Below are 14580 nucleotides of genomic sequence, written 5' to 3' on the forward strand. Positions count from 1 at the left end.
AATTGTATTTTTAGAATCCATTACTCTACTGTAGGCGATGGGATGTCCACATGAAGTCATCAGCTGCCCCTCACATTGCCTTCCCATTGGAGCAGCTTTCCCTTTTGTATTTTTACCCCCCGTCACCCTCCAACCAAACCATCTACTGTAACTTATTCACTATTTTAATATACAGCGAAGGGAGCATCTTACTCCCCTCGTTCTATCAAAAAAAAAAAGAAAAACTCTCACCGAGGCATCGTACGTATTGCGCTTGTACCCTTGCACCAATTCACTTCGTATTTTTTAAATTTATTTTTATTTGAGAAATATTGCACCAATTCACTTCGTATTTTTTAAATTTATTTTTATTTGAGAAATAATACACGGTGTATGTTCTCCCATCAGGGATATTGTTATCCTCCGAATTCCCGCGACTTGGTAAAGTGGGTATTCCAGTCGAAACACTTGTGACAAAAACAAGGGGAACGTTTTTAATAATTTGCACCGTCATTCGGTCAAAGTCAATAAGTCGGAGCGACGACCTCGATGAAATCATTTGTCAAATTAGAAACAAAAAACAATATCATTTTTCCAAACTATCTCTACTTTCTGCCCCCCCCCCCTCAGTTCTGTGCTTGTTTTCCATCTCAGAGCGCAGCAGCAATGGTTCTTCCCAAAACTCCGTCCCCCATTCCTCTTCCTTCCTCCTCCCTCCTCCTGTTCCTCTTCTTCTTAGCTCTCCAAACCCCTCTCTCCTTCTCAGCTGACACCATCTCTGCCAGCTCCTCCATCTCAGGAGACCGGCAGCTAACCTCCGAAGGAGGCAACTTTGTTCTGGGCTTCTTCTCTCCACCAAACTCCACCAAGTACTACATAGGCATCTGGTACAAAAAAGACTCACAGCAAACCTCCGTCTGGGTAGCCAACAGAGAAATCCCTGTCTCAGACAAGACCAAATCCGAGCTAAGGCTCTCCAACGATGGAAATTTGGTGCTCCTCAACGAGTCCAAAGCCCAAATCTGGTCCACTAATGCCAACATCTCCACCAACTCCACTGTAGCGGTTCTCCAAGACACTGGAAACCTTGTGCTGGCAGATGGCTCCAACTCCTCCAGGATCTTGTGGCAGAGCATCGACCACCCAACTGATACGTGGCTCCCCGGAGGGAAGCTCGGCCTGAACAAGGTGACCAAACAGAACCAGCGCCTCATCTCCTGGAAGAGCTCAGCTGACCCAGCTCCTGGGATCTTCTCAGTTGAGCTCGACCCCAATGGAACCAGCCAGTACTTCATTCAATGGAATAAGTCTGTCTCCTACTGGACCAGTGGGACTTGGAATGGACACGTCTTTAGTGGAGTGCCGGAGATGATCGAGAGTCATGAGGACGACTTCACTTACGTTAACAATAGAGACGAGAGCTACTTCACTTACGTTGACAGTGATTCGGCCATCTCGAGGTTTATAATGGATCCGTCGGGGCGGATCCAGCAGTTGATGTGGGCGGATGGATCCCAGGAATGGATACTGTTCTGGTCCCGGCCGAGAAAGCAGTGCGAAGTGTATTCTCTCTGCGGGCCTTTCGGGAGCTGCAGCGAGATCGGTCTGCCATTCTGCAAATGCGTCAAGGGTTTTGTGCCGCGGAACCAGACCGATTGGTATTTGCAGGATCGAACAGGGGGTTGCGTGAGGAGCACTCCATTGCAGTGCAGCAGCAACAGCTCGGCGAATGTCGAGAAAGATAAGTTTTATCCGATGGATGGTATTAGATTGCCAAAGAATCCTCAGAATCAGCCAGATGTTGCAAGTGCTGAAGATTGTGCATCAACCTGTTTGAGCAATTGCTCTTGCACTGCTTACTCATTTGGTGCTGGATGTTCCGTGTGGTACGGGGATTTGATCAATCTACAGGAGCAATACAATGGATCGGATGCAGGAATCCTGTACCTTCGGCTGGCTGCTTCGGAGCTGCGGGATTCCACGAGCAAGAAGCGAACGGTCACTGGGGCCGTCGCCTGTGTGGTTGCAGGCTTGGTAGTTTGTGTGGTTATCATATGGGTGCTGAACTGGATACGCTGGAAGAGGCAGATGATTCATGCTGTGCAAGAAGTGGGGAGAACTCTGGTGCCATTCAGATTCAGCGACCTGCAGCATTTCACCAAGAACTTCTCGGAGAATTTGGGAGGAGGAGGTTTCGGTTCGGTGTTCAAGGGGTTCTTGCCGGATTCGACCGCCATAGCGGTAAAGAAGCTTGAAGGCCTTCGCCTGCACGGAGAGAAGCAGTTCCGGGCCGAGGTGAGCACGATTGGAACGGTGCAGCATGTCAACCTGGTTCGGCTTCTTGGGTTTTGCTCCGAAGGCACCAGAAGGTTGCTGGTTTATGAGTTCATGCCAAAGGGTTCTCTGGATGCTCAGCTCTTCCAGAACAATTCCATGGTCTTGGACTGGAACAAAAGGTACCAAATTGCTCTTGGAATTGCTAGAGGATTAGCTTATCTGCACGAGAAGTGCAGGGATTGCATCATACACTTCGATATAAAACCAGAGAACATACTACTCGATGCGTCCTTTGTTCCAAAAGTGGCAGACTTTGGTCTGGCAAAGCTGTTAGGCCGGGACTTCAGCCGAGTGCTGACTACGATGAGAGGGACAATAGGCTATCTTGCCCCTGAATGGTTAACTGGTGCAGCCATCACTGCCAAAGCTGATGTCTACAGCTACGGGATGATGCTTTTCGAAATTATATCTGGCAGGAGAAACTTAGAGCAGACAGAGGAAGGGAAACCTACATTTTTTCCTACATTAGCTGCGAACAGACTCGTGCAAGGGGATGTCCAAAGCTTGGTGGATCACAGACTGGGGGATCATGTGAATATTGAAGAGCTCGAAAGAGCCTGTAAAATTGCTTATTGGTGCATTCAGGATGATGAAAGTGCCAGGCCAACGATGGGACAGGTTGTTCAAATTTTGGAGGGCTTTCTGGAAATTAACATGCCTCCTATTCCAAGATCGCTTCAAATTCTTGTGGAAAGCTCGGAGAACATCAATTTCTTCTCAGACTTGTCGTCGAATCAAAGTTCCCAGACACGGAGTACCACTTCCACCGGCTCTCAAGTTAAATGCACAGCATCCAGGAGTTGTAATGAATGAATATGCCCAAGACCTTTCAAGCGTCCGCATAACATTTGAGTGAGTCCGCTTTGTATTTTTCCAGTATTATTGCAAAGTAGTAGCTTCATGCCAAGTCCATGATGTGTTGAATGCTTTTAGCATAGGTAATTAATTATTAACTAATAATGGTCAAGGTGTCACGCACTCAGATGCGGAGTTCCACACACTTCATGTCCTTATGTAATGGAGTGAAGCATAACTTAAATCCTCGTATTTTCTAGATGATGCCAGTAAGAGTATTGCTAATGCACATTCCATATTTTTAAATTACCGTAGCTTGGCACATGTTCTCCCGTTTTGAATGCTGTTGGCGGTCCTATTTGGCATTATTCTTAGCTGATTTATGGAAGGTGGAATTTGCATGATGGCATGCGCAAACTCTTTTATGAAATCATTTCAGTATTTTTATGCATTATCTCTTACATTTCATTCATAGAATGGTCACTCACCATCATTTCTTTGTTCTTTGCAAATTTACAAAAGAATGCTATTGGATGTAGTGGGATGCATGGATAAATTCCCTCAGGAACCCTGCTATATTTGCTTGGCTGAATCGCAATCAGTGAATTTGGACTTGATATGCTCATATGAGATGCATTCAGAGTTTTGTTAAAACTTTCTGCTTTCAGAATCATAATAATCAAACCTGCCATTACCAGTTCTACTAACGCTATTGGAACAAGAGAAAATAAGTGAATAATCTGGGCCATTTGAAGAGAGCGCAACAGCATAATTTTTTAAAATCGACCCTCTATGCGGACCGTTGTTCTTAGGGATGCTCTCTCCATGATCTCTTATTGGAATGTTCTATCCACCTCCAAAAACAGATCAGCGTTTCTGAATCATACTGCTGCCCTGCAACCCTTGATGTAACATGTTCTGTTTTTTAGGTCATTAATTGTTGCTCCCAATGACCCTTAATACCTGTTTTCTTATCAAAAAAATAAAAAAAAGTAAAAAAAAACTTAATACCTGTTTCTCCAGCAAGTTTTGTTTCTTCTTTGGTGCTGATAAATCTTGCTTCGTTTACTTAATGAAGTAAAAGAAAAGGTGGAGGATAAAGATGACGCAGATGAAGCAGTTGACATGGGCGGAAGAATCCCAGACATGGGTACTGTTCTGGTCCCTGAGAGGAGTGCAATGCCAAAATGTATGCTCTCCATGGGCCGTTCGGCAGCTGCGATGAGATCATCTTGCTATTTTGCAACTGCATGAATTCAGAATCAGAGTGATTGGGTTACAGAGGATCAAATAAGTGGGTGTGGGAGTAATATGCCATTTCAAGGCGGCAGCAATAGTTTTGCCAATGCCTTTTCAGTGCAGAGAACGATGAATTCCAGGGGAAGTTGATTGCTGGTCCCTCCATAGGCCGGACTCTGGCTTTCAATCTCTGTGGGCCTGGCCCTTGATATCCAGTCCAAGTTTCAATATTTCAGTACTTTCCTACTGGTTTTCAAGAAGGCAACGACGATGGGTTCCCAAACGCAACCCCTCTACCTGGTCTTCTTCCCATTTGTAGTGAGTAGTCAACATTTAGATGATGAAAGTGTGATTAATTAGCTTATTTAAAAGTGGAACAACTTAGGACTTTATCCGCAAAGACTAGTTAAAAAATGTTACTTAGATCTCTTTATCCTGTATAATACCCAAAATCTATCCTAGTGCAATAGTGCATAACTAATGCGGGGTAAACGTACGTCCATAGAGGTTCTCACATATCCCTCTTGTTTAAGCTCTTCTTAAGGAAACGAGGGATATCTACTTCTCTTGAGCTCAAAATTAATAATGAGTCATCTAAATTAAAGAGAGACCCATTACTCATGATCTACAGGACTAAAAACACTTAGAAATGACATGTTTTGGTACTTTATATTGTATGTAGTAGGTGCAAAGATGAATGATTAACATGATGTAAGATCATATTTTTCTATGTTTTAAGAATCAGAATCTATAGATTTTCAATTTATACATGCTCTAATTGTGTAGATCATGATAAATAGGATAGATTCCTGATGCAAATGGTTTATCATGTATTTTAATATATTACGATAATGGAAATCATCCACTTTTATGTTTATATTGATGCATAGATTAGAGATCACTAAAATATGTAATATTTAGTTTTTACATATTTTTTATGGAATAAATCATAATCAATGGTATGAAACGTCGATTTGAATGTTTCATTGTTGACTCTAAACTCCAAAAGTGGATACGTTTTATTTTAAGAGGAGCATTATCTATTTTTATATACACAGGGAGAGCATTGGGACTATTACCTATTTTTTCTCTTTTTTTTTTTTTTCAACTCATAGTTGTTAAACTTGATATATTAGTATCGATCTATTTGCTAATAGGTTTTCTCTCTCTCTCTCTCATTTTTTTTTTTTTTTTTTTTTTGCGTAAGCTAATTATTTAAACTCTTGAAGTTAAATATTTTATCAATATTCTAATAAAGAAAAGTACTTCATCAACATGGTATATGCTTCCACTAAGATATTTTGTATGATTAAGAATTACTTCGGTTGTGAATCTCCAATCTCCAATCCTGTATCTCTCTCAAAATCTATGCATTTTTCTTATTTACATATTCAATTTGCAAGGATAAAAATGAGCTTTAGTAAGTTGCTAAGATATATAAGTTTTGGTGTGGTTGGCATATAGAGGTCCATTGACCTAATCTATTGGAATATTCTAGATGGACTATGATGAGAAAATGGGATATTTGGTATCAGATATCAATAAGTTTTATCCAGACTAAGATCATAGAGGTCCAAACAAAGATCTAAATACTCTTATAGTTAGAATTTTCACCGATGGTGATGGGAGGGTTTGCCCAAACAATGAACCGCTTTTATATTTATGATTTGGATCGATTTAAATTAATTTTTTAAAAATTTAAACCGAAATCAAATCAATTTTTTTAATTTCAAAATTTTTCAAACCGAAAATCAATCGAACATAGAAAAATCCGATCCAAATCAAAGCAAAATAACGAGTTTGGATTGATTTTATGGTTTGACCGATTGTCTTGCACATCCTATGCTGAACTACTCGCGGTTTGCTCAACTTGGGGGATTCTCTTATCATTATTTGCTGACTTAATTCTTATTCAAATGCTTGTCTCCTATTAATCCTTTTATATCAAATCTTCTTCATTTGGAAAAGGAGTCTATCGCATTTTCAGGTGCTATATGTGTGTCGGGAAGACAATCAGACCGCAAATTGGATTGCTAATAAGGCACGCCACCAACCTCTTCTAAGCCATTCTGCAGAGCCCATTCCGCTAGATTTAGGCTGCATTTTATTATCCGATATGTATACCAAGAAGGAGGAAAAGAAAGCCGAAAAAGTAGTAACCATATTAAAAAAAAAAAAATTCATGCCAAATCTTTTCTGAAACTTTTCTTTTAAATGAAAAAATAATTTATTAAGTAAGAATTTTCACAAGGACAGACGTTACGGATGTGCAACGATCCACCGTTCGATTATCGACACGGGAGAAACGGACGATGTCTGTCACGCGCTAGCATACCAACTTCTGGAGATGGCGTCTTCTCCCTTCGGTCCCTTAACCGTCGTATATTTGGTCTCCCGTCATGTTCTCCTCTCCGGCGGTAAAAATGCGATCTTTCTGGGTTTCCTTCTCTCTCCTTCGAGCTACGGTTCGGGTTTTTTTTCTTGATCACTCCTGTTGGAGGATTTTGATCGGCTTGGAAGGGTGAGGGGGAGGAGAGGATGCCGCAGCGGCACTCGAAGAACAACAACGACCTCGCGTTCTTCGCATACGACGAGAAGCGGAAGCTCGGGTACGGGACGCAACGAGAGCGCCGGGGGAGGACTCGGTCAAGCCCTTCGACGCCTGCTGCCTCTGCCTCAAGCCTTTCATCGATCCCCTCTGCTGTCAGAAGGGCCACGTCTTCTGCAAGGAATGCATCCTCGAGTGCCTTCTCGCTCAGAAGGACATCGAGAGGACTCTCCCTTGTTGTCTTCTCTCTGATTCTTGGTTTTCTGGCCCTGATTGCTGCCCTTTTTTATCCTCTGTGGTCGATCTGTTTTACCCTTTTCATCTAATTGGTTATTCTAGGGTCAAGATTCAATCTTTTGAAAGTTTTGATGTGGGGTTGCGGTAGCTTTTATCGATTAGTGAATTTGATCTGCATCCTATTAGGTAATTTGGGATTGCACTAAAAAAAAAGGTAATTTGGGAAAATTAGAGCGGATTTGTTTGATTGTTTGGGCTGATTATTTTGAATTTGATCATGTGGTGATGTTGTATATATTGCTCCACAATTTGGAATTTTGGAAAGTCCCTGGTGTACTTTACATCTTTGTCTTCTTTATGTTTTGAGGTGGATTAGTTTGATTGATGGGTGGGTTTGATCTCCTTTTTTTTTAGTATTTTTTTTATAGGAATTATTGTCAATGAGGATTCAGACAGCGCAGGCCAAGTAATTCGGACAAGGCTTGATTGTAATATATTTCTAGTCAATCTCAATTGAAAAAGTTGGGAATGGTTTTGGGTGTGAAAAATTCATATCTGGTGAGAAGGTTTCAGCATAAAAATGCATATAAAATAACAGGGCTTATAAATGCGATAATTGTGTGTGTGCTGAATTGGGTATGATAAAATATTCTGTGTCTGGGCAGATAAGCTGACTTCTCATCCTTTTCTGTAATTGTTATTCTTGTTTGGACATGCTTTCCATTATTATAAAAGTTCTGACTAGTTTGTTCCAAGAATTGTGTTTTATTATTTTTGCCTTATAAGTAACCAAATACTTGTGACCAATTGAAGGCAAAAAAAAAAAAAAAAAAAGATAAAAAGGATCGTGAATAGAGCAAACTCTGTTTGTGATTCTCAAAAAGCAAAAAGAAAGAAGAAAATTGGCTGCAAAATGAAATTCATTGTGAGAATAAAATATAAGCAATTACCATTTCTGCTCTTTGTGATTCTTGTGTGCAAACCAAACACATGATCGCTTCACTTTATGCTGATAGATCATCTAGACCTGCCAATATGGTTTAAAACCTTTCTTACATCTTTTTAGAATTTTTTATGGGATAATTTGACTGTTTCAACTCTTTCATCTGAACAAAACATTGGTCATCGCCTAAACTAAAATGTTTTGTTTGAACCCAAAAATGACTGCCTAGTATCAGATTGATTTCAAACCAGTGTTGATTTGAATGTTTTGGATACCAAGCTGGCAGAAACAGGCAGTATCTTCCCATCAGTTTTGGACCTTTTAGATATTTATTTTCTGCTTTCACATAAGAAAGGTTTTTAGTTTATATAAGTTACTTTTCAGTTTGCTGGAAACCTAGAATATACTTTCCATGAATCTGAACTCAACTTTTACATTGACCATTTATTGAAGGGAAATGGGGCAGTAGTTCCAGCTGCATTATTGGAAATCATTAAATTTCAACACTACTAGTATAAACAAGTTTATGGTGGTGTGCATGATCAGAAGATACGAAACAAGAAAAGCATTGATGATATGTAAAAATCATAAGCAAAGGCTGCCTCCTTCGAAGGCTAGCATGATTTGGAAAAGAGGGAAAGTGTTCCAAGAAACGTTACTTATCTGTAGGGGGAGTCAGAGCAGGAGGCGATTCAGGCTGTGGGTTAGGGAAAGCTAGCCCCCTTTCAAAATTTAGAACGTGAAGTTCTATGAAGTGGGCATGGGAATGAGTTTCATAAGATATCCTCAAGTAGGCACCAAACCCTAAAGTAGAAATTTCTGGTTATCAAAGAAAAAAAGTAGTTTTCTTTTCATGGTCATACCTCTGGTTGAGTAAAATGATGCCACTTGACTTCCCTGACAAGATTATCTGTGCTATCAAAGGTTATTGAACAGACCTTCCCGTCATCTTGAATATCCACCATTAAGTTAATTTTGCTGTGCATGATTACTTGAACTGGAAATTTACTGAACGCATGCCATTATTATTGATGTCTGTACATCCCAGAATGAGTTTATGCAATTTGCAACTATTTTCTTTGCGGTCTATGGATGGCTGGCTGTTGGTTTCGTTGAGTTCTTTTTTGTGTTTTTTTAGGTACATTCCCATCCATGAGATTTGAGTCAGAGAGAGATTACCTACCAAGGTTGGTGGTGAACTTTTCTTTTCTAAAGGAGTCGAAAGGAGTAGCAACCCACTCTATAAGGTTTGACAACAGAGATTTTTATATTATATGTAATCAAGCACATTTTAACGGCCGGATATTGGCTTTTATGGTTTAATGGCGATGTTTTCTCCAGTGGAATGGATGTGAGCCTTATTTATTTAATGTGTTTATTGGCTGATGGGGGGCTTTGTTGCATTAGTGAAAGAATTTGGAACTCAGCGCCAGATTATTCTGGATTTTGGTGAATAACGGACCTAATTTCCTCGAAGCTATAGAGCTTGGAAGTTGGTCCAGTGGGACATGTGACTGTCCTTTTCTTTTCTTTTTAAAATTGCAGTAATTACTCTGTTTCTGCTTATAGTCTTTTTAATTTTGATCTAATTAAATCCTTTTGATGTGGGCAAGAGAACCTTCCTTTTAAGAGTTCGTTTGGATGCGTGCATGGAATGCTTTTGCTTGCTTTAGTTTTGGCCTCCTAGATGGGCTGCATTTTCATTCCTCTGCAATCCTTCTCCAACTTTGTCTTATGTTTTCCTTTTGCTCTGCGCAACACTGTTATCTTTGATGCGGACAGGAAGCTGGTTGGCCATGCTGCTCAGCAGAAGCAAGAGAAAGAGGAGGAAGAGGAGAAGCTGATGCTGCAGAAAGCTCGAGAGCTTGATGCTTTTGATCAAAAAAATTCACGGAGCTGTACCGCAGTACAGCGACAGGAGTCATACAAAAATGGTTTCAATAGGGCAAACGGTGTGATGGTAACTTCCAGTGAAGAGGAAGCCCTTCGAAACATGAAAGGGTTTCGGCTTCCATCTGCTACCGCTGATGCTCCTGTCAAGTCAGAAGCTCCATCTCCGTCGACACAATAATCTGTCCACAAGGTAAGGAGAAACTCAGGCTGTAAACTTCTTCCACCTTACCGGAGATAGCGATGAACAAAGGAAGCCCAGGTCTCTGGAAAGCAGTTATATATGCCCAAGCCGCAAGGTCACTCTCATTAATACGCTCTCACTAGTGGCAAATCATCACATGCGGTCATGTGTTCTGCAAGTAATGTCGGATAAATTTTTAGCTGTGGACAAGGCAAAAAGAGGTGGTTTGCATTCGGCATAAATAGATTCGGGCCATAGATCGATCCATTTAAATTATATTTTTGTTTTAGGGCTCCGATCTATTTAATCTATTTGTTTATTAGGTCAGGTTGGATAACCTGCAATCTTTATTCCCTCCCCACCCCCCCTCCCCCCAAACCACGACTAAAGTTCTCTATAGCATTTAGAGTTTCCTTTGCTAATTTGGGCGGTGGTGTGCCAACTGCCATTGACTGAATGCCCTTGGCTAGGGTGTCTTTCCTTATCAATCATACTAGACAGTGTCAAGCTTTCTGACCGCTCATCATGGCCTCGTCCAACCACAGAGCAAAGAAGTGAGAGTAAGCAAGTTGTTCATCTAGCTTATTGGGCCGGTTCATCTGAAAGAAGAATGAGCTTTTCACCTAGCCAGTCTTGCCTAGTAGGCAAAGGTACCTGTTTCTCTCTTTCTCCTTTGAAATTTTGAACTTTTTTTCTCTATATTGATCTCCGTTTCCTTTTCCTCATTTTTGGGTTTTAATTTGATTTCAGTCTCAATTTATTTCTCAGTCAGATTTTTAGGTTTTTGGGTTAGGGTTTTGATGCCCATCAAGGGAATGGGCTTCATGGATGCTGAGATTGCATTGGCCTGGGAGGAGTGGCAGAAGATGGCAAAAGTGGTGCTGGTTAGCTCCGTCAACTTCGCCACTAACCTCTACGGTGACACCAATCGCTGTGAGGGCTCCAAACCGTCCATTCCAATTGCCAAGGAGGATGACAACTAGGATGCTAATGGCTATGATCTTGTCGACTGAATAGCCTGCATCGGCCCCAAGTCCCTCAAAGTGGACCTAGGGTGTCGAGGTAGTGGATGACTTCAGCTTCAAGAATCTCTAATAGATCATCGATGCCAACATCACGGGCATTCAGTAAGAAGGAAGGGGAAGCCGCCGCCATTGAGGGGGAAAAATGCAAGTAGCAAGAAGATTAGACCATGTTATCTATTTATTAAATAGAATGGGTTCAAATTTCAATTCTTGACCTTATTTAATAAATAGGGCAGGTTTAGAATTTTTAAACCCAACGTGTATCTAACGCAACCCAACACAATTGTATAGAAAGGAACTTAGAGCATGTTTAGTTGGAGGAGAGTTAGAGTTTGAAGTAAGAATAGGAATAAGTGATTTCTATTCTAGTCGTTTGGTTGAAGGGAGTTCTATTTCTATTCTGATTTTAAAGATAATGAAAATATCCTAATCTGTCAAAATTTAATTTCTAATCTTTTCTTGGATTTAAACTTCATTTCAATTCTGATTTTGATCATGAACCAAATATATTAGAGGATATAACCATTCTTATTCCTATTCCAATATGTTTCGATTTTGATTTTGGTTGCAAATCAAATGCTAATGCATCCTTAATTTGCTTGGAGAAATGAGGAATTGGGTTCATGGGCCATGCAAATCGTTTGGAAGCAACAAATTATAAACATTAGTATAGGGGCACAAGGTTGAGTCTGGTGAGGCCAGCTACAAAGACTTGAATCTAAGACAATGAAACCATGGATTAGATAAATTTTTATTCTGTTAGCTGTGCTTAGTTGAATGTCATTTATATGATAATTGAGTGGATGAATATAAAAGGCTGCTTCAAAGGCTTTGTAATCCTTCTTTTGCAAATTCATTATCCTCCTTTTGAATATAGCACCATGTTGAGTCCTTTTCTGCATCGTGAAGCCCATCAGTTTGGAAATTCGTGTTAGATGTGTCTCCACATCGTGAAGCACAACTTCTGCAAATTTAATGTTAAGAGTATATTTTTGTTTGTTTTTGTTCATTGTGGATGACTTAAATTTATTGAAATGTTATCTTGCTTCCATCAATTCTACTAAGAAGCTGCTTCTTTATAAACAAATCTTGCTGTTATAAATGATCCAACATGGTATACGGACATATATGTACCTCTAATTATATGACTTCAGATTGTCCGGTTTTCATTTCAGCTCAAACTACTATAGTCCAGGCTAGATTGTCTAATGATGTAATTGGGTTAAATTGAGTAATTGGCCACTTGAGCTCGACTCAATTTAAAATATTTAAATTCGAAATTCAATTTAAGATTAATTAATATTAATTTCTTAAGCTCAAGCTTAACTTGATAAAAAATAAATAAAATTCGAAATCAATTTAATTCGACTTGAATATCAATCGAATCATACTTGAGCTCGAAATCAAGTATCAACTCACTAATAATGTATATATTAAAATATATTAAAATAAAAATAATATTATTAAAAATATATATAAACTGAAATAGGTTCGTGAGTTTTTGAACCAAGCATCCTATTACTTGAGCTGGATTCAAAAAATATTTGAGCTACTTGTGAGGCCCGGCCCAAGCATCACGATCCAAGCCCAACAAAAAAAAAAAAAAAAATAGAGTAAAAATCGGGAAGAAGACTCCCGGTAGGAGTCTTCTTCTCCGACGAGACCCAAGCATATTGGGAGTCCTAGGACCTCTCGAAGTCCTAGGACCCTCTATAAGGTCTCCCCTCTCCTTAGAATCGACCATCGGCCTCCTCCCTCTCTCTTTCTCCCCATTTTCCTCGATCGGAGCCGCGGACACTGTTGGGTTTCTCGCCGTGATTTCTCGCCGGCGATATTACTTTTAGTTGAGAAGTTGACTATTATTGACAAGATAAAGATTTGACGATAAAATATTGTTTCAGGATGAACTAAGAAAAATCTTTTATGATGCTTGATTAGAATATTTATCGAAATTGAATTTGGTATGTGGATTATATATAAAGTGGCATATTAAGATGAATGCATATTTGAGAATATTGCAAAGAAACCTATTTCTTATTGATGAAATCGATTATGAAGTTGTAGAATATTCATCGTACTGGAATCTTTAATCATCATCCTTAGATCTAAATAATGGATCTTATTATGTCTCTTGGAGACTACATGATTTGTATGAAATTTCAATTTAAAGATTTCGTATCTAAGTTGATCAAGAGATTTTCTGATATTATTGTTGAGGTTGTTAATGAAAAATTGATATCTTTAGATTAAGATAAAAGATCTGATTTATATTTATTTCAGATTAAGGGATTCATGTGAATTTACAATTTAAAAATTTTGGATTTAGGAATTGATATGGAGTTCTTTTGCTTTTGTTAATGAGGTCCCTAATTGAATCTACTATTAAATGGAGATTTGATTTTTTTTGAAGCTTGTATGATTATTATGAAAGGATATTTGATAGATATTGAAGATCCTGATGATAGAAATTTTAAAAAAAAATAATGATTTGAAATTCTTATATATTCTGATTATGTCCAAATTTGGTGGAGCATCGAAGGATTTTTTTTTCTCCATTAATTTGACTTATAAAGATTTTTGGTTTGAAAATTATCGAATTGAATTGATATGAGAATTGAGATTTGATTCATATTGATTATAGTAAATCTATATGATGGTTTAAATATGATATTGGACTCAAGAGTTAATCAAGATTATTGTACACCAGTAAAGGTATGAATGAGAATCGAAAGTTAATCTTTGATTTCAATTGAAATTTAAAATTTTAAGATAAAGAAATAATTTGATCAAACTTTTTTGGTGAACCTAAAAAATTTTGATTGTTAGATCAGAGTGCGCAGCGGAAGCATGGTAATCTAAACTACTTTGAGTAAGTCAGGAATGTTGACCCTTTGAGTTAAAAAATTATGATAGATGATATGGTTTGATACAAGAAATTTATTGATATTAGAAAGAATAATATTTTAAAATTTTGAATTATTTTTGGATATCCCTAATATGATTTTCAAAAGTGGTGCTTCCACCTACTATGCTACAAAAATAATTAGCATCCTAATTCTAGGATGAGTGGACCTTTGATTTTTGATTTTTGAATTAGAATATTTAGAGATAAATTTTCTCTATCCTAGAATTAAATTTTATAATTCTCTATTTATTAGGAAGAATTTGAGATTGTTTATCGAATGATGATTTCGATCTTAGATTATTATGCTCAAATATTTATCTTCAGGGTATAATGAAATTTGAAGTTAGAACTCTTTTGATCATTATTATTTCTCTGACTAAATAAGAAAGATTGAGGTTATCTATTGATATTGACGATTGTTCTACAAAAGATGAATTGGAGTTATTTATAATTTAATTTAATAATGAATTGATTAATTAAGAGTTGTTAATGTTTAGA

At 38.5% G+C, this 14580-nt stretch overlaps 1 protein-coding gene and 1 pseudogene across 1 annotated transcript; both read left to right on the forward strand.

The window, feature by feature from the left end:
* Positions 1 to 513: 513 nt before the first annotated feature.
* Positions 514 to 3417, forward strand: LOC105049717 (G-type lectin S-receptor-like serine/threonine-protein kinase At2g19130). The gene has a single exon (XM_010929457.4). The coding sequence runs from the start codon at positions 529 to 531 to the stop codon at positions 3127 to 3129; it is 2601 nt and encodes an 866-aa protein (XP_010927759.2). The 5' UTR covers positions 514 to 528; the 3' UTR covers positions 3130 to 3417.
* Positions 3418 to 6888: 3471 nt separating this feature from the next.
* Positions 6889 to 12186, forward strand: LOC105049727 (E3 ubiquitin-protein ligase CSU1-like; annotated as a pseudogene).
* The last annotated feature ends 2394 nt before the right edge of the window (positions 12187 to 14580 follow it).

Source organism: Elaeis guineensis, chromosome 2 (genome assembly GCF_000442705.2).
Source record: "Elaeis guineensis isolate ETL-2024a chromosome 2, EG11, whole genome shotgun sequence".
NCBI lineage: Eukaryota > Viridiplantae > Streptophyta > Magnoliopsida > Arecales > Arecaceae > Elaeis > Elaeis guineensis.

What these genes read in the sequence shown, in the direction of transcription:
- LOC105049717 (XM_010929457.4), top strand. Translation starts at nt 529, where the DNA reads ATGAAATCATTTGTCAAATTAGAAACAAAAAACAATATCATTTTTCCA.